Raw genomic sequence first — 27,842 nt, 5'->3', positions numbered from 1 at the left:
ACATACTTGAATAAAACGAAATCAATTACTGGCTTGTTGGTAACCTTGTGACTTTCCCTGATCCAAGTGTGAGTCCTGTGCTTCCGGTAGTATAGGCCTCTACTACCATTCACACCTACTCATACTCGTCCCAAGTATTGTCCCGCAGTTTTTCCAAGTCACCATACAAGAAAACCATACAACAACTTAACACATCAGATAACAAAACAAAGGTTTTATATTATTTCTTGAAACTATTACATAGGTGTTCAAGTTCACCCTAGACTATGCCTCTAACGGGCTACATCGTGAGGTACTATCTACACGATTACTCCATAACTCGATCCTCGGATGTCAAGCCTTCACTCTTGAATCCTTGCATTGTCATCTGCTTCGTCAAGGATCATTTTAAATGCTCTCGCCTTTGGCTTTGGTGGCACATTTGGCTTTGTAGCCCCTTCTCTCTTTGGGCAGTCTTGTTTGAAGTGTCCTTCTTCTCCACACTTAAAGCAGACTTTTCTCTTGGTTGTGCATTCGCTGGCATAATGACCAGTCTTCCCGCATTTAAAGCATGTCGTATATTTAGAGCATTTCCCGATGTGCTTCTTTCTACACTTGTCACACCATTGCGTTCCTTCTTCAAACTTCGAGAATTTTCTCTTCTCGCTGGACCTTGAAGATCCTTCAAACTTTCTCTTCTCGCCAACCTCCATCTTGCTGGAGGCTCTTCCCTTGATCATATCTTCGACAGACTTGGCAGCCCAGATAGCTGCCTCTAGAGTAGGTGCTTGACGCACTGGCACCGCGTACTCCCATGGAAGTCCCTTTGCGTACTTGTCGATTTTCGTCAGCTCATCCGGAACAAGACGCAAGGCGAACTCCATCTTCTCTGTGAAGTTGTTGGTGTATTCATCGATTGACATGCTTCCCTTCTTCAGGGTTAGAAATTGGTTCTCTAGCTCAACAAGGTTTTGAGCTGAGCAGTACTTTCGTTTGAATTGCACCAGAAATTCTGCCCATGTCAGTTGCAGAGGCTCATTAGCGCTCAGAGTCTTCCCCAAGGTATTCCACCAACGTACAACGCCTCCTCGAAACTGACGCACTGCAAATGTGGTCTGTAGCTTCCCTCTACAACCACATGTCATGAAGGCTAACTCCATCTCCGAGATCCAATCCATGACCTCGATCGGATCCTCCTTTCCAGTGAAAGTCGATGGCTTGCAAGTCAGAAAATCCTTGTACTTGCATCCATTCCTCTCGACCTCGTCATCTTGGTTGTTTTGTCGAACTATTGGTGGGTTGACTTGACCAACAGTCCCACTATAGTTTCCTTCCTCAGTCTGCCCTTCGTTCAACTCGGGTTGTTCGATCTGAATAGTGGCTTCCTCACGATTTTGTTGGAGCAAATGTCTATTTTCCTCCATTTGACAATCCAACATCGCTTGGATCATCGCTTGCACTCCGGCCATTGTGACTGGCTCAGCGGCGGCTTCCATCACCGGTATTTGCTCAATCACTGGGGGTTGGTTTCTGTTCTCATTTGCATTCACGTTTCCGCTACGGGTTCTTGCCATCTTGATCTATACACCGAATAAGGTGAATCTAGATCTTTACTTAGGATTGACGGTTAAATCATCCTTATCACTCCGAAACGTTTATATGCTAGTTCTAATATCGTAGTCGTACGTTTAGAATCCTAAACACATAAGGTTTCCAGATCCGGTCGGCAACAGACCATAGATCCGAACAACTAACAACATATCAGGCACAAGTATTTAGCACATAAAAACATTTTAGGCACAATTCCTAAAATAATCTAGTGCTCACACCTCACAATCATCGCTTAGCATTCTAAGTTTAAGTCTAGAAATAAATCCATATTCCTAATTCGCTTAAACTAATGCTCTGATACCAACTGTGACATCCCCAAAATCACGGCCAAAAAAGACCGATTTTGTTTATGCTTTATAAAAATCAGAGTACTTCATTTTATAAAAAGGTTGCGGAATTTGTTCCCAGAAAAACATGGTAAATACGTTATTAAAACATTTTCGAAGAAATGTATTTATTTCATTTTAAAACGTTTGGGATGTCATCGTTAATACAGGAACATAAGCATAAACAGAACTTACAATTATTCACACTAGTGGTCTACATCTCTTTAAATCTCTCAGTGTAATGTCACTTCATATCAACACCTGTGATATAAATAAACTGAGTGGGTCAGGTTGGGAAACCTGGTGAGCACATAGGGATTTCAATCCCACAATGTTATACCATATATATAGTTTAAAATTCACAAAATATACAATTTCACCATACATATATATAAACAACTCTTATCCCACCCCGTCGATCCTCGCAACGAGGCTATCCATACTCTCGGACCTAAGATTAGTCGTTTTACCTACTCCATACTCTCGGATCAGAAATGAACGAATTTACCAAATCCATACTCTCGGACTAGGGACGAATGACTAATCCATACTCTCGGATTAAAGATGAATGATTATGCCTAATCCATACTCTCGGACTACGGACAATAGCTAATCCATACTCTCGGATTAACGACGAATGATTATGCCTAATCCATATTCTCGGACTAGGGACAATGACTATGTCTAATCCATACTCCCGGATAAGTGACATATACTAACTTCTATTCTCTGAGTTTTACTCACTTGTACTCGTAAGAATATACTACCCAATATTCCTCATTTTTAATTTAGGTCTACTCTTTATCCTAAATTATCAAATATAATCAGGTATGTTCTTTAACACGAATTTCAAGCAACATCAATTAACTCGCACATAAACATATAATTAATACTTCAATCAATACTTGTATTAAAATCATGTTCATGAAAGGGACTATGCACTCACCTGAGAAGGTGGTGACTCGGTACTCGGACAGCACTTCGTTTACTTTAAAATAATTTCCTTCGACGAAACCTAGTATTATCACCAATAGATTTTAGTCTATTATTCGCCGAGACTAATTAATAGTCTAGCTATTATTACTATTATATAAGCATTAAAAAAATACTTACATAACCCATAATAATAGCCCAAGTATTTATTATATGTTCTTAATAACGTTAATATAATTAAATAAAAACTATATTAAAAATAGCATAGGCGTAGCTCACTTACAGCGGGTTTTATAGAAAACCAGGCTTTGCTTGGAGCAGCGTTTCCGAGCCGAAAAGCTCTTCTTATCGGAGCCGTCGAGCACTCCGGGGCTTCCACCTCGTGCTAGGGAGGTTCCCTAGGCTTTTCGGGGGATTTCGGGGCTAGAGAGAGGTTCTAGATAGAGAGTAAAGAAAAGAAAGAATGGGAAAGGTGTGAAGAAAATGAGGGTGGGAGAGGTGGTATTTATAGGGTGAAAATGGCTGAACTTGGTGCCACATGTCACCATCTAGTGGCAAGACTTGGGGAGAAAGCAATGGCCAAGATTGTGCCACATCACCCATTTTCGCACAACACACTTCCGACTTCTAAAATCCGTAACTTTCACATACGACCTCCGTTTTTGACGTTCTTCATATCCACGCGTAGGTAAAAATAATATCTACAACTTTCATTGGACTCCGTCGGCTAATTCTCGACCGATCTTAAATTTAACAGTACGAGGCGTTTAGACTGTTAAATGACCGCGAAGAATTCGTAACTCCTTCATACGGACTCCATTTTCGTCTGTCTTTTTACCGTTGAGTTCCTATTAATGAGATATTCAACTCTCATTTATTTCACGTAAGCCAAAAACCGCTCGAACTAAAATTCAAGTTTCGGGCTGTACACTACTAAGCCGAATCTTAGAAAAATCATAACTTCCTCATACGAAGTCAGATTTGGGCGTTCTTTTTATCGACGCTCTTAGTTTAACATATTCTACGACTTTTGTTTAGATTGCTAAGGCTAAAAAGTCTTCTATCATAAATTCACTATTTACGTCTTCCGGTGCCGTGCCGGTTTTGCCGTAAAACTTCGGCGGGCCATAACTTCTTCGTTATAACTCGGATTTCGGCGTTCTTTATATGTAAGGAAACCTTGTGACATATTCTAAAACTTGGTTAAGACTATTCATTCTAAATAATCTTTTGTCGAAAAGTCATTTTTGACCCCTATTGCCTCTAAATTGACTAGCCCGGATCTGCGGGCGTTACAGATTGCAAATGCTATAATATTTGACCATTCTAAAATTTTCCAAATGTCTAGCGCATTAAGAGGGAAAAAGGACTAGAATCGGTTTTGACTAAAATAATTAAACAACTATCAAAGGACGATCCAAAGTTCGCTGATGATTGGTCGCTTGTGAGTAGTTGGAAGTATGGTATTGGATGGACCATATCGACATTATTATGAATAGATAAGATTCTATTAAGAACGAGTTGTCATATGGAAAATCTGGAAAGGTTTCCATATTGGGAGTTGGATATTGAGAGTCTATGTCTAGATTAGAAAATTTTATGCAAGAAGGATGTTCAAAGGAATGTACTTTGAATGTGAGACTTCACGTCTATGGAATTTTCTTGTAACAAAATCCGATAGAGTAATTTGTAATTTCATTGGCCAAGTCTTGGTGACATTTGTGCTATGATTTTGCGAAAGGATCGTTGCATAAAATGTTAGAATCTAGCATATTCTAGTAGTGGTAAGAACCTTGTGTTCTAACATTAATGATAAGGATTGGGAATTGTGAAATGAGCATCATTGCAAAAGTTTTTCATTGATATATTTCACAAAGTAAGGACCATAGGAAACATAGTATGCATGCTTTGTGCATGGCACAACTATTGTTGTAATTTGAGTAATAAGTTGATTTTCTGAAACAGTAAATGATGAATAATGAGTAATCAATATGGTGTTTAAATAAAAGTGTTTTATTTACTCCCACAAGTTTGGGGCTATATAGGATTATGTATTATTGTTGTGTTTCAGTTTGCATGTTTTGACTTCCAGAATAACTGGGTTATTCGAACCTCCACAATCGGCCATACGTTGGAAGTAGGTATGAAGGAAGACTATCATGAAGAGTCTGTAGACTGCCTAAAGAGTTTAGACATAGCACAAGTTTGCTGCAGGGTTCATGAGTGCTTTGATAAGATTAAAGTATTGGATTAAACCCACGCTCACGTGAAACACTTCATGGATTATATCACGAGTGATTGTGAGTCGATAATATTGTATATTCTTGAAACCGAGACGCGTGAGTTGTTATTTGTTGGTCGGTTGCACATTGATAATAAGTAAACGCCCTAGTAACTTGGTGTTATAAAACTTATTGTTGTGTGTGATTCGATCAATGAATGCAAGCGAGCATTTGAGTCGAAGTATATCCATTCCTTTTACCCAAAGTGGGATTAAAGCGATATATGTGGGCCCCTCGATGATTTAGTGATGACAACTGAGCGCTTGGCCAAGCCGGGACTAAGTTGTTATGTTCAATCGTAGTTTGTTGTCAGTCATCATAAATCGGAAGTTGGGAAACAGTAGAGAGAGAATGATCGAAATTCATGTCTTGTGTCTATACGACATCTTGAAAATGGAGGAATATATGATCCCTTATCTAAAGGACACACGTATCTGATAAGATCAGAGTTGATAGTGGCTTATGAAAGCTACGATTGCTGATCAGGTTCTGAAGTCATACAGAAAATAGTTATTAGACTTATCCAAGTGGGAGACTGTTGGATTAGTGTCTAAGTCCATAACTATTATGAGCATGGTCCTTTTGGGTTGCCTTCACCATAGCAATATGTAGGATGAATTAAGGAGAGAAAGGTTTAATTATGATTTATTAATATATTATAAGAATAATATATTAAAGGAGAAATCATAATGTTTAATTAATATTAGTCAAGAATTAATTAAGAATTAATTTTGTGGCTAAAAGAGATTAATTAAACTTATGGGACTGGAGTTGTAATTATAAGATAATTACAATTGGGCTATGGATTACCTAATAATATATAGGTTGGACGAATTCTATGGTAAGCCCATAAGGAATTCGTCCAAGGGGATATGTTAAAGGAGTCCATGGACTGCTTAGGGCCTCAACAGTTAGATTAGGGTTTCCTAGTTGCAAACCCTAATATATAAAGGGTCTCCTATGCCCTAAAAACATGGCTAAGAGTTCCTTTAGTGTTTCCAACCTTTTTTGGTGCCTCCTCCGTCTTCATCCAAGTTGCTTAGTGGTGTTTGTGGCTCCATTAGAGGTGAAGCACTTGAGGCACTAAGCTTTCTGTAGCCAAAGAATGATTGTTATTGCTATATAACAATCAAAGATTAGATATAAACCATATTTTATGTTAATATGCTTAATTGTATGCTAGATCTAGGGTTTATAGCTTTGGATATTTAATTGCATGTTCATTAGACAAACTGGATCCAAAAGCTATTAGGGTTTTCATGTACACCATAGGAAAGATGTATTGCTTGAAATACATCATATATATATATATATATATATATATATATATATATATATATATATATATTAACCCATTAGGTTTTCTATAGATTAAGTGTATTAAGTTAAAAAAACACAATCTTAGTCGATTAGATTATGAGGTTCAGTAATGACTTGACTTTACAACCCTCCAAGATGATGTTATAACTCCAAAAGAACAATGGTATCATATATATGCCACATCATTTTTTTTACCTGTGAAATCGGATAAAAAGAGATTAATACCTTTTTTAATAGGTCAATATGGACTTTATGTCTCTATAGTGCCAAAAATTAACACCAGAGACCCTTTAAACCATAAAAGAAAAGTTTGTTGGACTTCAATGAAATTACAAACATAATAAGTCAAAATTAAAGAACATATCAACATTCAACTTATATATTAGTTTTCAACAAGAAAAACATAAATTAAGGGATTCTTCACTGACGAAAGACTTTTGTTAATAAACACACCCCTAACATATTTTACATTCATCGGCGTAGAAAAGTAATCATATTCCTGGGTTTATTTATTTGAAGGTATATTTTATGTTGCACACAAACCGATCTATCATTTAAAATGTATTATTAGAGATGACAAATGATTTTTTAACCTTTTCAGCGTCAGTTGGCACTTTGACGTTGGTTGCTAATCCGAAGGCTTCAAGACATCGTATCACGTACCAAGTAACATCGATTTGCCACCACTCTAATCCATATTGAGCCGAATACTGAAATGCATGATGATTGTTATGCCATCCTTCTCCGAACAACAACACTCCTAACCACCTTCACAAAATTTGGACAATCGTTTTTGTTAGATTCTAGTATAAGTAGCTCATTCGTATATTTACACACATACCAATTGTTTTTTGAGAGATCACCAGTATTCCATGCTTGGTTTCCCCAAATATGGCCAACGGAGTTCACGAGGGATGTGATGTGGTAAACCCATACGATCCTAACACCCTACGTACAAAACACACACACACACACACACACACACACACATATATATATATATATATATATATATATATATATATATATATATATATATAATGGAGAATACATAATTAAGGAAACAACTACCGAAACCAATGAAAACATGACAACACATCACATATATATATATATATATATATATATATATATATATATATATATATATATATATATATATATATATATATATATATATATATATATATATTTACAGGTAAATTACATCAACCGTCTTTTGTACATGTGTCAAAATGCACATTTAATTTCTATTTTGAAAAATTATCTCAAACCGTCCTTGGGTTGTTTTTTATTGCACGTTTTGTCCATATTGACATGCAATCACTATTTTACCCTTAATAATTTATTTTTTCATTTTATTTTATTACTTTATCGATTTTAAATTAAAAACAAACATAAAACAAAGAAAACAAATATCCCCACCTATTCCCTTCAATTTTCCCAACTCCATATTTAACACATACTTAATAGTAAGTTTCAAGAAATGACATGTGCCCTTTTAACCGTTTGTGGAATGGGGTGTTTAATCTTATCATTTAAGGTTTAGATGTGTAATTTTGACCAAATCATAAGGATAATTTTAGTAATTCAAAAAGAAATAGATATGTGTTATTTTATGACCGATAGTTAATACTTAATTGCATTTTTTGACTGTTAGGTCTTAGAAAAGGAAAAAACCTTATTATGTTTTTTTACCGATTGATTTATTTTAAAAAATGGAACTTACAAAAAATCGGCCGTTGGCTAATAGGAACAACAGAGACAACACAAGATAGGCTACCTCCGCTCCTTTTGCTTTCACCCTAATGGACGATGATATGGGATGTAACGCATCCAACAGTTTGGTAAACCTCACTCAAGAACACAACACTCTGGGTGCGGTCTAGGATAGAAGAATATAGGGTTCAATTACCTTATCTTGCATTCTCTCTCTTGTTTCTATTGGCCAATGATTTTTTTTAAATTTTCATTTATTAATTTTTTTGAAATGTATAAAACGGTAAAAAATGGCAACAGTTTTTTTTTGGAGGTCTAACGGTCAAAAATTGTAATATATATATATATATATATATATATATATATATATATATATATATATATATATATATATATATATATATATATATATATATATATATATATATATATATATATATATAAGGCGCAGCTCAATCAGTTTGGGGCCTTAAGCGACCAAAAATTTGGGGACTTTTGACATTTACTATACTTAATGTTATAAACACTCTTCTTTTATCCGGGCTTGAGACCGACAATAATAAACTAAAAAGGTTACAAATGGCGGAGTTAATTTTTTTTTTTATGCAAATGAAAGATAAATATAAAAAATTAAAATTAATTTTGAATGATTGGGCCACCTCTTTCCAGTTTACTCTCATGCACTTTTATGATATTTAGTATACCAAACACATTTTAAAAGAAAATAAAACTTTTTAGACTTGAGCTTTCACTGTCAAAATTTTCATTAACTTTAACAATGAAATCAAAATTATTTAATACAAAAATCATGATTGAAATCATATAGAAAGCAACCAGGAAACGACAAGATTTCAAAAATAATATTATACTTGCTCACAATCAGTATGTCTTGGTATTAACCAAACAACATTTTTAATTATTTATACTTCATCGGTTTATATAACACAATTTCATTTATATAACTTTCACATTCCGCTACAATCCATTGTGAAAACTCAAAATATTAACCCTAATTAAATGCCTTTTAACCCCAATTAGATAATCATAGATAATAATCAAAACTAAAAATTGAAAATAGAAAACATATGACCGTTTCAATCATTCAATGACAACAGAATAGCAGCAGCGAGACAGCGAGAAAGAAAAACGAAGAAGAACCCGGTTTTTTTGGATGATGATCTGCTGCGATTCAACGATTCAACGAGACAACGAGACAACAACTCAACAGAAGAGTAGAAGAAACGATTGGAGAAGAGCCTTTAATCGAGAATGAGAATGGAAAAAAGAACGGAAGTTTTTGTTGTCGTATCGTCGTTTGAAGAGTGATCAACACTTATACCAGATTTTTGGAAACTGATAACCTTGGATCAAAAGTAAACGGGGGCCCCTTACAATTGGGAGCCCTAAGCCCTACCTTTACTGTTTAAACAATAAGCCGGCCCTGACATATATATATATATATATATATATATATATATATATATATATATATATATCATACTGTATTATAAAGGAAACATTTTTCTTTTCACCACATTCATTTGAAACTCCCATGACTTTTCAATTTGTTTCTAATAATAATTATAAGTTGATTAATTAGGTTAAATAAATATCAAACCTAAAGTGTAATCACATATAAACTAAATTTCAATATTAAAATAATATATTTACTTCTCCTTATTAAGTGATTTTTTAACTTTTAACATATTAAACTTAATTTATTAGTTTTAATATATTGTTGGGTGTAAATCATTATCATTTTAAAGATACAATTTTGGAACAATTTGTATAAAATACTTAAATTATTAATTTGAATATAACATTACAATGTCAACCTAAATATAAATTTTAGTTTAACTTAAACAAGCCAAATAATATTTTGTAAATAGTTAAAAGTGATTAATTGTAGTGTTTTTCAAATAAGGATTATAAGTTGGTTAATAAGGTTACAAAAATATTAAACCTAAAGTGTAATCATAAATATACTAAATTTTAATTTTAAAATAATATATTTACTTCTACTTATAAAGTTATGTCTTAACTTCTAACATCTTATACTTAATTTATTAGATTTAATATGTTGTTGTGTGTAAACTATTATCAGTTTAAAGATACAACTTTTGAACAGTTTGGACAAAATACTTAAATTGTTATTTTAAATATAACATTACAATGTCAACTTAAATATAAATTTCAGCACCACTTAAAAAACCAAAGAATATTTAGTAAATAGTTAAAAGTTATAAATTTTAATGATAAATGCAAAGTAAATTGTAATCTCTGTTTAACTAAAACATTTCCTAAAGATATTTTTATAATCGCTTAAAGTTTTGAAATAAGTAGTTTAAAATAACTTACAATAAAAATAGTTAAAAATAATTCTATATAAATGATTATATTGTTACCTTTAAAATCGAAAAATAATATTTGATGTTTTAAATAATTATAATGATAAAAATTAAAATATTAAGAAAATAAATTTTTACAAATTAATTAACAATAATAACAACTATAAATAACATTAAACAATATATTATATTTAATTTTATTCATGTATAATTCACTAGTAGAAGTCATTCAAACGATTGAGATTATGCAGTTATAATAGATGTATATATTATTATATAATTCAAAATAATCAATATATTATATCAATTTAGTATACGATTTATTATATCAAATTTAACAATAACGTTATTCCTATATTAAAAAAACATATATTTGTAAATACTTCAACTATATAGGTGTTTCTGCGCAACGCGCATACATTCGCCTAGTATATATCTTATAAAAATAGCATTTTTTGTTTCACTACATTCATTTGAAACTCCCATGCATTTTTCTTTTCACCACATTTATTTGAAACTCCCATAACTTTTCATTTTCTTCCTAATAATGGTTATAAATTGGTTAATAAGATTGAATAAATATCAAACATAAAGTGTGATCATATACAAACTAAATTTCAATATTAAAAGAATATGTTTACTTCTACTTATAAAGTTATGTTTTTTAACTTTTAACATATTATACTTAATTTATTAGTTTTAATATGTTGTTGGGTAACCATTATCATTTTTAAGCTACAACTTTTGAACAATTTGTATAAAATACTTAAATTATAAATTTAAATATAACATTACAAGATCTAGTTAAATATAAATTTTAGTTTAACTTAAATAACCCAAATAGTATTTTGTAAATAGTAAAAACTAATAAATTGTAGTGTCTTTCTAATAATGATTATAATTTGGTTAAAAATGTTAAATAAATATCAAACCTAAAGTGTACTCATAAATAAATTTAATTTCAATATTAAAATAATATCTTTATTTCTACTTATAAAGTTATGTTTTTAATTTTTAACAGATCATACTTAATTTATTAGATTAAGATGTTGTAGTATGTAAACCATTATCAATTTAAAGTTACAACTTTTAAACAGTTTGGACAATATACTTAAATCGTTAATTTATAATATAACATTACAGTGTCATATTAAATATAAATTTCAGTTCCACTTAAAAAACCCAATGAATATTTCGTGAATAGTTAAAAGTGATAAATTGTAGTGTTAAATGAAAAAACTGAATTATAATCTCAATTTAACTAAAATATTTCCTAAAAATATTTGAATAATCGTTAAAAGTTTTCAAATAAGTAGTTTAAAGTAATTTAAAATAACAATAGTTAAATATAACTCTATATAAATGATTATATTGTTACCTTTAAAATTAAAAAACAATGTTTGATGTTTTAAATACTTATAATGATACAAATTAAAATGTTAAACAAATAAATTTTAAAAAATTAATTAATAATAACAACAACTATAAATTACATTAACCATATATTATATTTAATTTTATCCATGAGTAACTCGCGGGTAGAAGTCATTCAAACGGTTGAGATTATGTAGTTATAATAGATGTATATATTATCATATAACTCAAAATAATCAATATATTATATTAATTTAGTATAAAAATTGTTATATCAAATTTAACGACAACGTTATTGTTATAATTTAAAAACAACATATATTTGTAATAATTCAACTATATATGTATTTCTGTGTAACACGCGGATATTCGCCTAATATATATATATATATATATATATATATATATATATATATATATATATATATATATATATATATATATATATATATATATATATATATATCTCCCTATTCTAATAAATGAATAGTTTTAACATCCTTTTGCCAAGTGTCATTCTAATACACTTCTCATTTAATATTATGTCATGTATCATGTACATATATTAGGCAATTCATTTCAAAATTCAAATTTACATTTTCAAATTATATGTTAAACTTGAAGTCATAATAACTTTAAAATTTTGATATATCTTTTAATTAATAATTTATTTAAAATGATTTATTTAAAATAATTGATTAATAATTATAAATTTTTATTATAAAATTTTAATTAATTTTATAACCGTGGTTCCCACGGGTTATAAACTAGTATATATATATATATATATATATATATATATATATATATATATATATATATATATATATATATATATATATAGAGAGAGAGAGAGAGAGAGAGAGAGAGAGAGAAAAGTGAATTGAAAAATATTATGTAGATGTAGTGAATAAAATTAGCCAAACATTTTAAAAACCAAATAAAATGTATATTAGTATTTTTTTTCTTAATTAATAATGTTAATTACCTAATTCACTTATTATTCTCCTATAATCAAGACTAGTTACCTTAATTTTATGAATAGTGATATTTATCTTTGTTTTCTCTCTTTCTTTAATCGCCGTCTATCAATGCCATCACCACATCATTTGACGAACATGTTCTGGTTTTGCATTAATCGATTATCAAAACCTTGGAGGCATTTTTGCCTTTTCATGATATTTAATTTTTGTAAGTATTTTTTTTCTTCCAATTGCTGCCAAAAACATAAAAAAAATACATATTATGTGTATTTTTGTTTTTGATTTTACTACCGTATGTGTCTATATGAGATATGAAAAAGAGGAATTAAAAAACCTTTATTTTTCATTTTTTGGTATAAGATTAACCAAAACATTTAAAATAAAACTAGAATAAACAATTTTTTTTTTTGCAATGGACTTACTTTCTATTGGTTTTCTATAATTTTATAGCCCTAGTTAGTTGCAGCTATTTTTTTTCTGTTAGAATTCCCTTAACAACTATTATTTTATTTCAAAGAGAAGATCATCAAATTGATTCTATAAACCATCAAAGAAATCAACTTTATTATGAAGAAAGACCCAATTTATTTTGCTAAGCATTTTACATTTTATGGAGCATACGAGAATACCTCGCGTTATTTTAAAGTTTAAAGGATACATCATAATCTGTAAGAATATTACATATTCTTTAAGAATACTAGTATTTTTTGTTGTAAATTTCAAATAAGAATGGTTTGATTCTTTCATTATTTCTCTGTAGTTGTAATTATTCATCATCTGTTTTTGTTTCATCGAGTGAGAGTTTTTTTTTTTTTTTTTTTTTTTTTTTTTTTTTTTTTTAATAGGAATTGTTTAAAATTTAGAATATTCTTCTTGTGTTGTTAAAATTATTTTTAAAATACATTTTATTTTAAAGAATATTTATAAACATGCTCTTGTTAAGAATTCTGATTTTGGAGGGGTTATACATTGGAAAAAATGTTGGCTCTACCTTTTATAAAATTATAAATTTTGAATTTTGCATGGTTCATGGATTTTAATTTTTGAAAGAGTATATAAGTGTTCTTTAAGTATTATAGATAATAATTAATATAATTAACTTGATTTGAATAAATTTCATAAATTTATGGATTTGCTAATTACCTGCCTAAAATCAAGATATACAAAAATTCCATATTATCTGAAAATGATTGGTCTAGAATTGTCTCTACGTCCACACAATAGATGTCATCCACATTATCACCTAACCCTCTCTCTCTCTCTCTCTCTCTCTATATATATATATATATATATATATATATATATATATATATATATATATATATATATATATATATACACACACACACACACACACACACACACCAATTTACAACCCTATAAATATTGAACACCCTAATCCCTATGATGTTTTTACATTCTATAGTTGGGGGTTTAATAGTTCAAACAAAAGTAGTAGGATGAGGCAAAACAAGAAGCCATTAATCGCATATGCTGAAAACCCGAAAAATATGCTGATTTGTGTTGAGGGAGTGGAACGCCTCTTCTGGGGCGCGCTGTGCCACCCACCATGTGCGATAAACATGTTTTTAAGGTTTTGAAGCTATTTAAGGTGAATTAACTCCAATGGTTTGTCATTCCTCAGCCTCCATTAACCCTAGAACATCCATTGAGAAACCTTAACCCCCCTTTGAAGGTTTGAGCTTATCCTCTTTCTTCTCATCCATTTTGGTGTGTTTTAGTGGTTCTAGAGTGAAGAATTCTTGCAAGATTGATAATTCAAGATTTTAAAATGAATAAATTAGCCCTTGTCCATCTTCTTAACCTTGATATGTCTTAAAGATTCAAGCTTTATGGGTTTTCACCTTTTGATCTATGAGTATTTGGAGTTTTAGTGCTTTAATGATGTTTTGGCTCCTTTGATGGTTTGATCTATGGAGTTTGGATAACTCCATGATCTAAGTGCAACAATCAACTTTAGATATGAGGTTTAAATAGATTAGAGAGTGCATGCAAGAGCGCTCTTTACTCAATGCTTGAAGAAAAATTGGATCTTGGACTTTTTGGAATCCAGGGTTTTAAATATAGTCAGTTTGGGGTGTTCTAATAAATAAAGTTGGAAAATTTATCCATTAAGACACCATTTGGATCCAAATATGAGAGTTTGAAAGCATGGACTTAAGAGATTAATTCAACAATTAAGTGTTGGATTAGGAGAGACGCGAGCCGTTTTTTGAGTTTTCTTAAGTCCCTTCCATTTAAGGTCAAATACCAACTATTTTTTTTTCTGTAGTGGGGGCGGGGTGCCCAGGCCGTGTCACTTCCATTGATGAGTAGGTTGGCTTTTTCACTTTTGACTATATTTGGGTCATAGAATGAGGTTTGACATGTATTTTATGCCTATGTGGTTCATGGGACTGACGTTTGTGAATATTCGCATGCAGATGGGATTTTTAGACTCCATTGAGGTAAATTTTCTCACTATACTACATATTGTAGCATATATTCTCTATAATATAGGATGTGTTTATAATATAGTATTCTGTTAGACATGATTACTAGAGAGTTAGTTATATGTGGTGTTGGATTGTCTGTGTATCTATTTGATATATATATATATATATATATATATATATATATATATATATATATATTGAGTTGAGGGCGGTCCAAATTTATTTTGAAGGCCAAAAGGGGTAGACCAACTCTGTACTGAAGGCCATGGCGAAGTAGCCTTATGCTAAAGGCCAAAGGTGCGGACCATCTTTATGCTGAAGGCATGGGCGAATCAGCTTTGTGCTGAAGGCGATTATTGTATGTATTCTATGTATATTGTGGTGTGTGATATTTTGGGTAATTCATTAAGCTTTGTGCTTACAGTTGTCGATTAAATGTTTCAGGTACTTATGAGGAGCGTGGGAAGAAAAAGGCGTGATTGTGCACATACGTTGGCAAATTATGTTTTGAAATTTCGTATTGTTTTCTTTTAATACTTTGATTTTGGAATTGGGTTTATCAGCAATGATTTTATTTAGATTATCACTTATTAAAATGGTTTTTTTATCTTATTTTAATGAAAATTATTTTGAAAATTGGGACATTACAAAATACCCATTCTAATCCACTATTAAAATCACACCGTTATCTATCATTTCGTCTATATTTCTTTTATTTTAACAACACAAATTAATACAAACACCCAACCCTAAATATATGGTAGAATAAATCCTTGTCTTTCTAGTTCAACCACGCAAACTAGAAACATTTTCATTTTCGATCCGTCTATCCTGGTTAATCATCCCTAAATTGATGCCCCCATTCAATCCCCCCTCAACAATACATGAAACACAACCCTTCACCCTCCACCCCCAAAGGAAAATAATCAATGGAAAAAAAAACAAAGGGCAAGCATAAAGGGTGGACTCCTACAGAAGAGTTAATGTTGACACAATCTTGGGTTTACTTTTCATAGGATTCACAGCTAGGAAATGCAATCAATTGAGCATTTATGGCTATGCATTACTAAAAGATTTCGCAAGGAATTGGATATTGGTGATGACTAACATACTAAACACCAACTAAATTTAAAGTTTTGAGAAACTTTAAAGTGTGTTTCGAAGATGAACAAATTATACAACAACCAAAAAACCAAAGGAGAAATGGTCATGATGTTGATAAAATTTTACAAGAGGCTTTGCATTTGTATCACAAGGAAACAATAAATGCGTTCAGTTATACGCACACTAATATTTGTTCATGGCAACCCTATTTTTTTAGCATCCTATTTAAGCATGTGTAGGTGGTTTTTATCAAACAAATGTGTCTTTTTGTATCGATTTATTTAGTACATAAAATGATAAAAGACATATGTTCATATAAATAATGTATTCAAATGAAATAAATGAGAAATCAATATGTAATTAGAATCTAAGAAATAAATGCAAATAAAGAGATCATACCATGCCCCAAACGAGGTATGCAAATCCACCCCAAGCATACAAGAGAACACCACATCCAAGTGAATGACACATGTATGTTTTTTGTAAAAACCTGTAGAACGTCTGTTTTTTTAAATCTTCCACATTTTTACGTTCTGGATACTGCATTAAGACAATGAATATAATATAGTTTTAGGATGTTTTGTATTCTTTTCGCATAAGATTCAAATAAAAACTATTGCAACAATATATTTTTTAATCATAAATTACAATTTTAATTAAAGAATATCATGATACCTTTTCAACTATGTAACCATTGTCGAAAAACCAACCAGCATAACTAAACCAAAACCCGTTTATTGGTGAATGTGTATCATTATCTGAATCCACGTATTTATGATGATATCTGTGGATGCTCACCCAAAATATTGGATCTCCCTACATGAAAATAAAATAAAATATAAATAGAGTATTATTTGGTACGACCAAATAAAAAATGAATCCATTGTGATTTATTTTATTGAAAAAAAAGAATATGATACCTGTGTTTTCTCATACAATCATGGAATATAATGAGTTTTTCTTATACAATCATGGAATATAATGAAAAGCTTGTAATATAATTTATTTTTATTTATATAATTATTAATTACACATAGCTTTATTTTTAAATTTCATGATTTTATATATTTTCAATTTTCTTTTCTCAAAATAACTACAAAATATATTTTTGATTGTAATCATATATAGTTTTGAGCGAGTAGTTATTGTGCTTATTACTTTATTTTTTAAAATAAATAGCGAGTTAGCTATTCTTACTGTCATATAAAAATTTAATTAAATCAAATGATCACCAATATCATTATCTTGTTTATTCATTAAATCCTCAATCTATTTTGTACAACTAAACAAACTCTTAGGTGGTGTTTGTTTTTTCTCCGCAGATCTGCGTGGGCTCTTTTGTCTGTGTGGCGCAGACCACGCGCAGACTTAAAGGTTTGCAGTGTGTTTGTTTTTCTGAAGTGCGCAGACATAAAAACGTCTGCGCGAGGTCTTCACTACACAGACTTGGGCCAACATCTTCTAACGTCTGTGAGTGTTTTAAACCTAAAAAAAAAATGCGTCTTCTATTGCATCCGCCTCCATCGTCAAACCTTCCCACCGTCCACAGAACCATCCATCTTCAATCCATCGACCATCGATCCATCGACCATCGAAGGCATCCCCGTCGCCGATTAGCACCCTCGTAGCCGCCTGCTCTCCGATCGAAGGCATCAGGCGCGCATTTGACTTGTACAACGATCGATTCAGGCGACCAGCATCGACCATCGAGGCATCCCCATTGCCGATTAGCACCCCCGTCGCCGATTACCACCCTCGTCGCCGCCTGCTCTCCGATCGATTCAGCGACCAGCGAAGCGAACAGGTATCTTCCTTGCGTTTTTTTTAGTTCCAAATGAAATTAACATGAAATTGATGATTAATTGGGTTTTCTTGTTATCCCTCCGCTAGTGGTTCTCAATCAAACACCCTTCCAGTTTTCTTCAAGCACTTCTCTATTTGGAATTTCCGCTCCAGCTTTTGGCATTTGTGCTTCAAAGGGCAAATCCGGTAATTCCACTATCTAGGTACACCTCCACCACTAGCATATTCTTGTTAATTGTTATTACAATAGATGTATATCTAATCCTTCACAATATGCTATTAGAATACATGTATGATACATGATCAGATTAGGTTTTTGCATACAAAAATAATGGAACCAAAGTCATGTATCATGTTTGATTGATATTCTAGAAAATAATATAAATATATAGAGCCTATTTTGCTGAAAATTAAGAAAATTAAAGAAAGTCTTGCCTTTTCTTTTCATGTTTATGTATCATAAGTAGTGCAGAATCAGAAGAGTAGAAAGTAGTGAAATAATTCTGAAAATTAAGAAAATTAAAGAAAGTCTTGCTGTGAAATAATGATGTCAATTGTGAATTGTTTATTGCTGTGAAACAATGTTGTCAATTGTGAATTATTTAATGCTGTGAAATTAAGAAAATTAGTTGTTGATTGTTTATTATTATTTGGTTTTGAAAATACTCTTGATTGTTTCAAATCATTATTTTTTTTGTAATGTGTATGATATGCAATACTTTATGGAATCATATTTGTCAATTTGTGAATGCTACAATACCTTATGAAATTAGTATTGTCTATGATATATTGCTTATTAGAAATGGGAGAAAAACAACAATGGACCAATGAGCATTTAAAATGCTTATTGGATACTTGTATTGAAGAAGTAGAGAGTGTCAGTAGAAAAGGATTGAGTTTGCAGAAAGACTCATGGATAAGGCTTGGAAGAGTTCTTAAAGAGAAATTTGGGTTTGAGTTGAGTCAAAAACAAATGAAAAATGCATATGACAATTTGAAAGCCAAATACACATGATGCGTGTATTTAAAAAACAAAACTGGTAATATATACAACTCTCAAACAAACACTTTTAACTTAACAGCCGAGGAGTGGGATGATTTTAAGAAGGTATATATATATATATATATATATATATATATATATGTATATATATATATATATATATATATATATATATATTAAACATTTATGTTTGACGTCGCCAAATATTCTTATACTATTTTTTTGTTACATTTGGGTTTAGGGGCATCCGAAGGCTGCTTCATTGAGAACAATTCCAATGCCTTTTCCAGATCTTTGTGCACGTCTTTTTGATGGAAATAGTGCTACTGGTAATTTTAGGAGTTACTCAACCCAATCATCATCAGTAGCTGGAGCATCCTCTTATAGTCTTCCACCACTTCAGATTACTACCACCCCTTTTCATGCAATAGATGATGATGGTGAACACACTTCCCACCATGAGCCACCACCTTCTGCTGCTTCACCTTCTACTGCTTCACCTTCTGCCGCTCCACCTTCTGCAGCTTCACCTTCTACTGCTTCACCATCTGGTAACCCCAACAAAAGGGCTAAACCCTCAACTCCTATACCTCCTAGTGCCTCACCGTCTGCTTCTTCACCTGATGGAACTTCTATTACTGGCGACGATTTTGCATTAGAAATGAAAAAAGCTTTACAAAGTTTGACTAAAGGGTATACAATCCCTCAATGTTTAGAGAAGTTAGAGGTGCTTCAGTTAGGCCCCACCGATCCTTTGCGCTTTGTTACATATCATATTTTTGGAGGAACCATGAACATGAGAGAGATGTGGATGCATTTGCCCGATGTTCCTGAGATATTACGAGGATGGCTTGAGACGACGGGTACAAGTTTAGGAGTTTTGAAGGATGGAAAGATTGTCCGATGATTGTTCTAGTGTTGAAACTATTTGTTAGGTCTTTTTGCCTTTGTTGGAACTATTTTGTTAGGTCTTCTTTCTTTTCTTGGAACTATTTTTTTGTTATGTTGCTACTTGGAATATGGTTTATCTAATGTTTTTTTTGGTACTTGAAATATGATTAATGTAATGTGTATTTGCTACGTCAAATATAGTTTATGTATGTTTTTTTGCTACTTGAAATATGGTTTATGTAATTTTTTTTTCTTTTTTTTTTGCTACTTGAAATATGATTAATGTAATGTTTTTTAAAGCTGTACTTTGTTGATTTTAGGTTCATAATGGATCACGATCAAAAGTTACTTCTCGTAATTCTTATGTACCTGTACATCCGTTTTTTTTGGAAGAGGGGTGTGAAACGATTGCGGGATAATGATTCGGAAATGACAGGACATGAATACACATTGGAGTTGTTACATCGTAATCGTTTACAATGTGTTGAAGTACTAAGCATGTCTCGTGACTCTTTTGTACGACTATGTGCTCATTTTAGAGCAACTTATTCATTAAAGGACAACAAACATGTATCGGTTGAGGAAAAGATGGCCATGTTTTTGATGATGATCTGCCATAATCAACGTTACGTGATTATCAAGCGGAGATTTCAACACTCGAAGCAAACAATTCATAAATTTTTTTATGAAGTGTTGGAAAAAATGATACTTTTCGCACAAGATGTTACAGTACCAACTTCTTTTAATCCGAATCCAAACATTCCAGGACATAATAGGAGGCTACGACGGGTTTTCAAAGGGGCAGTTGGTGCACTTGATGGCACTCTGATACATGCTGTTGTCCCTGCTAAGAAACAAGACTTGTATAGAAGTAGGGGAAAGGGAGACTGCTACCAAAACGTATTGGCAATTTGTGACTTCAATATGATTTTCACATTTGTTGTGGCCGGGTGGGAAGGAGTAGCGCATGACTCTAGAATATTGTCAGAAGCAATAACCGATCCACAATCATCATTCCCATTTCCACCACCCGGTAAGTTTTTGTTTTTTTAAAATACTATTATCTTAGTTTGAAAATTGATTAGTGTTTTTCATTTTTTACAGACAAATATTATCTTTGTGATGCCGCATATGCACACACTCGAGGATTTATGGCCCCTTATCGTAATGTGAGGTATTGGCTTGGAGATTTTCGTCAACGACGTGCATTGACCAATAAGGAAAAATTTAACCATGGACATGCAAAACTTCAGAATGTCATTGAGCGTGCTTTTGGTGTTTTGAAGTCACGTTTTCCTATATTGAAGAGGATGGCACCATTCCCGTTCGTGACACAAAGAAACATTGCCATGGCATGTTTCGCGCTTCATAATTTTATAAGGAGAGAAGGAATGAGTGATGAGTATTTTGCACGATACGATGATCCCAATGTCTCGTTTCGAACTAACAATGTGGGCGTTGATGATGATGAAGACGAGATTCCAACACATGGTACTACAGCAGACCGTGAATATATGACTCAGTTACGAGATGAAATTGCTGATCAGTTGATGCACAATATAGATTGAATTGTTTTAAATGAAATTGTTATTGTAAAACTAATTTTTTTTATTGTATGACTAATTTAGATGCATGAATTTTATTTTCAATGTTATAAGACTATTATTATTAAAATTTTGGTGTTGGAAAATCATTTTATGTTTGTAAAATCATTTTATTTAAAATTTCAATTTATTTCAGCAGCCTGCAGACGTTAAAAAACAAACAATCTTCTTATTGCAGATTGCAGACGTTTGGTCCACCTCTTCTGCTGCAGAGGCTTGCAGATGTGGTCCGCAGACTGCAGACATTTTGGTTTCAGAAAAACAAACAGCACCTTAATCAGTTTAAGCAAAATTAGATTTCTGATGAAGCTAAATACAAACCTGACATGCTAGGACCCCAAAATAAGCAAACGTGTACTCGAGCCATTTGGGAAGTTTCAAACTATGGTGAGACAAAATTCGATGGTAAGAGAGTGTTATGCCTAACATTCCTGTTAGCAAGTAACCAACAAATGCAACCCAAAAAGCATCCCAAGTGAATGAAAATGGTGCACAGAGGGCAAGTAAATGGAAAAAAGTAAACCATGATGCCGCTTGGATGTCTATTTTTTGCCATTTTCGACCCGAAAAATAGTTCCTAGTTCCTGTCACCACCACATTGGAAAACGGTATTTTCTGATGATCTGATTGGATTCCACCATGAGAGTCGGAGAGTGGCACCAATACGTTTGTCATATTTTTAAATTGTGGAAAGTAGTTTGTGTTTTTCTTTTGGTATGCAGGTATAAATAGCTAATATTTAGAGATAAATATCTCCACCTAACTACTTCTAACAAAATAAAATAAAATCTCTAACCCTTTAAATTTAAATGTTAATTATCAACGTTTTTTTCAATTAAATGACATATTTTTATGTCCTTGTATCTTTACTTTCTTTAGGTATTTAAAAAAAACATAATTATTTTCTTGAAATTTCACATTTGATCTGCGACTTTTGGATATGTTCTTTAAAGTTCAGAATATATACTTTTTACTTTGTAGGCAATATTTAGGTCCCATTTGATAGTTGATGGCTGAGAAAGATCTGTCTAGGTAAGAAATAATGACTGAGTAAGAAATCATGCTTTTTGCTTGTACATCTGACTGAATGTGCTGAGTAATAAAAAATGACCATTTTACCTTTTAAATGTAAATTACACACAAATCCTTTACAAATTCAAATAAAATAAAAGGAATCATTGTTTCTATAAAGACATAAATTGTTTTCTAACAATTCAAACAACTCATGACCAGATGCACATTCATACATCAATTTTAAAGGATTAATAATTAGCCATTAAAGGATTGATAACAAGCCATAACACGTGGAGCAAAAAATCAAATATTAAAAGGAAAACAAATGAAAAACTTATATGCATACAAACACATATAATCTGAATAACATTCAACCATTCTCTTTTTCCATTTTATTCCAAAAGGACCATTCCATGAGCACAAAACTTTGAAAAATCTTGCATTCCCTGAAATTGAAAAGAAAGAGACCAAATTGCCCTTTAGACAAAACTGTATGACTCCAGCTCTTGTAAAAAATAGATCCTCTCATCCATAAAAACCTTCAAATTCTTATTCCCCTCTAAATTCATTATCCGAAAACTCCAACAGGTCAAAAAATAAACTAAAAGAGTTACAAAAAGATAATTCATCAGATCAACCATTATCTTTTTCAATGGGAATTCCTTTCTTAAACAATATGTTATTTCACTCATTCTTAAACAATCACAATCACATTAAGTATAAGTACCTCATTAACAAAAGTAATTACATTACTAAATACTAACAAATTCAAAAAGTGAGAGTAATTTTTATACGTTGTTGGAGGCATAGGAATAGGATGAGAACCCGAATTCAAGGACCATAAGTCGGAATGATCCCCTGAGTGAATTCCAAAAAAGAAGTTGATGTGAGAATGAAGCATAACACCTAACGATGCAAGTGTCTGTGTGTTAGATTTGAGAGTCGATGATGCGAAAATCAAAACATTCAGAGAAATAATCACAAAAGTCGGAACTATTACAAATGTAGAAATCGATGCTTGTTGGCCGACGATGGCAGAAATCGGAACTATTATGAGACGAGGAAGGAGAAATCGAACTTCGATTGGTGCTTGCTGGTTGCGAGAGAAGAAAGGATTTGTTGAAATGGAGGCGTTGCGTTAGGGAAAGGGTACCAGGGGACACTTTTCTCACTTTCTTCAGTCATCCGAATTTATATTCCTTTCCAGTCAGACGCGTATTTCCGAATCAGATGCATAAAAGTTGTTTGTCAAACATGTAACGCCTGTGTTTCTGGGCTTGTCATTAATAGCAAAGTAATAGTCTAGGTTAACCTTTTTAACCCATTTTAAAATAATAAGAATGTATTATTTGAGTATTATGTGTTTTATGCTTAATTGTTTAATTGTGCGACTTAAATGAATTAAGGATAAAAATACGAGTTAAAATGAAATATTAGATAAGCCCGATATCGATACATGAGGACGTAGTGGTCGTAACGAGCTTTCCGAATATATAAAGAATGCCGAAATCTGAATTATAACGAAGAAGTTATGACCTGTTGAAGTTTCGCGACAAAACTGGTACGGCACAAAGCGACGTAAATAGTGAATTTAAGATAGTGTGGTATTTAGCCTTAGTAATGTAAACGAAAGTTGTAGAATATATTAAACCGAGAGAGTACATAAAAAGAACGTCTAAATCCGACTTCGTATGAGGAAGTTATGATTTTTCTAAGTTTCAGCTTAGCGGTATGCAGCCCAAAGTTCGATTACGAGATCGAGTGATTTCTAGCCGAAGCAATCTAAATGAGAATCGAATATCTCATTATTAGTAGTGCAACAATAAAAAGACAGATGAAAACGGGCGTCAGATGAAGAAGTTATGAATTTATAACGAAGTTTTCTTGTCCCGGCCTACTAAAAATAAATAATAAAAATAAACTCAAAATTAGCCAATGGAGTCTAAAAGAAAGTTGTGGAGTGTAGTCTCACTTACGCGTGGATATAAAGAACGTCGAAAACGGAGTTCGTATGAGGAAGATATGAATTTTTGAAGTTTATTCAATAATTAAAATATTAAATTTAAATATAAATTCAGATATTATCCAAAGGGGAGGGGGGGGGGGGGGGGGGGGGAGTCACCGGGCTTATCCGGGTTACGCCCAGATTACCTGGATTTACGCCCAACGTAAATTGAGAATCCAACCCCTATAAAAGGAAGTCGAGGCTGCCGAGTTCTTTGCTCATTTTCTCTTCTTTCTCTCTCGTTTTTGCATCGTTTTTCATGTAAGAAATATCCTGAAGCCCCGGTATCATCCCTGAGACCCGAAGCCAGTCCCGAAGCCCCGAATATCCAAAGAAGTGCAATTCCCGAGCCGAAGCTCTGTCCGCGATAAGCCAATTTTTTTGAAGATCTTCCAGATCTAACGAAGAATACTACTTCTACAAGCCGTAGTGCTGTCCGATCATCTTCTGATCAAGTGAGTGTGTAGTCATTTTCTTCTAACGCATAATCATGAAGTATTTTATATAAAATACGTGTTATGTGTATATTTTGTTGTTATATGTGTGAATGTATATCCATTTTCTTCTATCTCATAGATATGATTTGTTCTCTATGAAATACGTGTTATGTGTATGTGTCTCATATGTTTTTTTGAATATGTATTGAATGAGAATGCTATACAGGTTTTAAACTATGTATAAAAATATATATTTTTATCTACTAATATGTTGAGTAGAACATGGGTAGATACTTGATGTGTGATAAAGAGATGAGAGGCCTCGATGTTGTTGTTGTTGTTAATCTAGTCATCTAGCGGAGTATGGATGACAACCACAGACTCTTTCTAGACAGTCATGTAGAACGCTAGCAGGTTCATAACCTGTAGGTGTTGTGAACGATGTGTTCACCAGTGTACTCTATCCCCCTTATGGTTTCCTTTAGGACATCTATTTCTGAGGAAACCCCTTGCAGTAATGTCCGTCCCGATGAAAATCCTAGATTAGGTCCCTGGTAATAGATGTTGTTTTAGGGACGTAAAGTGAGGATAATGAGAATGGGTTATCGGGTTATTTTTGGTTTGTGAAATTAAATATAATTATTTATTGTGGGTTGAAAAACCTATATGCACATCAGGCTCTCAAGCTTGACCCACTCAGTTTATTTGTATTACAGGTAGTGGCGCGAGGGCATAAGTTAAATGACTTATCAAGATCTTTTGATATTAGACCAATTGTTATATGTAAATATTTTATGGTCTATCTTTTGTTGTTTATGCTTTTGGTCTGTTTATCGGAACATGACATCCCAAATATTGTTATATAATAAAAATGCATCTCTTGATGAAATGCTTTGGTAAAATTATTTTATCATATTTTGTTTTTGGGAACAAATTCCACAACTCTTTTAAATCAAAAGGATTTACTCTGAAATTATTTTAAAAGCATAAATGAAACCGGTCTTTTCTGGTCGAGATTTTGGGGATGTCACAATTGGTATCAAAACATTAGTATAAGCGAACTAGGAATTTGTAGAATTTCTAGACTTTAAACTTAGAATGCTAAGTGGAGATTGTGAGATGTGTGTCTGTTATATTATAGATACGAGCACTAGTTTATTTTAGGAAGATGCCTAAAATGCCTTTATGTGATAAATGTTATATGTTGCCATATATGATATTAGTTGTTCAGATATAAGGTTTGTTACTAACCGGATCTGGAAACCTTATGTGTTTAGGATTCTAAGCATATGTCTACGGTATTAGAACTAGCATGTAAACGTTTCAGAGTGATAAGGATGATTTGAATATCTATCGTGAATGAGGATCTAATTTCACATTATTTGGTGTATAGATCATAAATGGTGAGAACAAGGAGTAGAGTTGGAAATGTGGACGAAAACAAGAATCAAATACCTGTAATAGAGCAAGTAGCTATTGCAGCAGCAACACCTGAGCCAATGAAAATGGCTGCGGTGCAAGACATGATTCGGGCTATGTTAGCCGAACAAAGGGAAGAAATGCGACAGATGTTGCATGATAATTGAGCCGAACCTATCATGCCCATTAAGGAACCTGAATTGATTCCCGAGCAATCGGAGGAAGAGAACAATAGTCGCATTGTGAGTCAAGTTGGGACTCAAGGAGAACGAAGGAATGAATCGAAAAGAGGAAACAAAAAGGATGGGCGAATGTATAAGAATTGCTTCGGCGCCAAGCCGCCAAGTCTTTCTGGAAGCCCAAAGCCTACTGAGATTATGGATTGGATCTCCAAAATAGAGATGGTGTTTGAAAGTTGCGAGTGTAGCAACAAACAGAAGACTGTCTTTGCAGTTAGAAAACTGAAGACCGGAGTCTTGAGCTGGTGGAAGTTATTGGAAGATACTATGCCACGAGAAGAAGCCCTGAAAATGTCATGGGAGGAGTTCTTGGAACAATTAAGGGTGCAGTACTGTTTGGAGATAGATCTGATTGATCTGAACAATGAGTTCCAAAACTTAAAGAAGGGGAGAATGAGCATAGACGACTATGCTACTGCATTTACTGAGAAAATGAAGTTATTTCCTTACCTAGTGCCAACAGAACTCTCCAAGATTGAGAGATTCGATAATGGACTGCCTGCTGCCTTTGGCCCGACAGTCAAGATGGCAACCACTCTGAAAACAGTTGTTCAAGTAGCTAAGAATGTGGTGGCCCAACAGAAGGAAAAGAGTCTGGAAAGGATAGAGGTTGGTGAAAAGAGGAAGTTCGATGGACCTTCGGGGTCCAACAAGAAAAACAAGTTCTCGAAGTTTGGTTCGAGAGGAGGAGGAGGCGAAGCGAAATGGTGCGAAAAATGTAAGAAGAAGCATTATGGAAAATGTGAGGTAGTGGCCACATGTTTTAAATGTGGAAAGCTAGGGCACTATACCAATGAATGCACTCTTACCAAGAAAGTTTGCTATGGTTGCGGTGAGGAGGGTCACATCTCGAGGGATTGTCCGAAAAAGAAGGAGGCAACAAGACCCAACATTCCGCCAAAGCCGAAGGCGAGAGCATTACAGATGAAACTGGAAGATGCTAAAGATGAAGGTGATGTCGCTTCAGGTACCTTTCTCGTAAACAAATTGCC

At 32.7% G+C, this 27,842-nt stretch overlaps 1 protein-coding gene across 1 annotated transcript; it reads right to left on the bottom strand.

The window, feature by feature from the left end:
• Positions 1 to 6,892: 6,892 nt before the first annotated feature.
• On the bottom strand, positions 6,893 to 22,418 carry LOC144996920 (palmitoyl-monogalactosyldiacylglycerol delta-7 desaturase, chloroplastic-like). Its single transcript, XM_078956708.1, has 5 exons — positions 22,058 to 22,418; positions 17,111 to 17,251; positions 16,835 to 16,975; positions 7,293 to 7,399; positions 6,893 to 7,219 (listed from the first exon to the last, which is right to left on the bottom strand). The coding sequence occupies exons 1-5, from the start codon at positions 22,409 to 22,411 to the stop codon at positions 7,006 to 7,008; spliced, it is 957 nt and encodes a 318-aa protein (XP_078812834.1). The 5' UTR covers positions 22,412 to 22,418; the 3' UTR covers positions 6,893 to 7,005.
• Positions 22,419 to 27,842: the final 5,424 nt, after the last annotated feature.

Source organism: Lactuca saligna, chromosome 5 (genome assembly GCF_052625555.1).
Source record: "Lactuca saligna cultivar CGN05327 chromosome 5, ASM5262555v1, whole genome shotgun sequence".
NCBI lineage: Eukaryota > Viridiplantae > Streptophyta > Magnoliopsida > Asterales > Asteraceae > Lactuca > Lactuca saligna.
This window is presented reverse-complemented; position numbering and strand designations above follow the sequence as displayed.

Excerpts from the sequence above, each read along its gene's own strand:
- LOC144996920 (XM_078956708.1), bottom strand. The coding sequence starts at position 22,411 with ATGACAAACGTATTGGTGCCACTCTCCGACTCTCATGGTGGAATCCAA. Across the intron at positions 16,976-17,110 it reads ATGGTTACATAGTTGAAAAG|TATCCAGAACGTAAAAATGT; the intron begins GTATCATGATAT and ends GTCTTAATGCAG. Across the intron at positions 7,220-7,292 it reads GATCTCTCAAAAAACAATTG|GTGGTTAGGAGTGTTGTTGT; the intron begins GTATGTGTGTAA and ends AATTTTGTGAAG.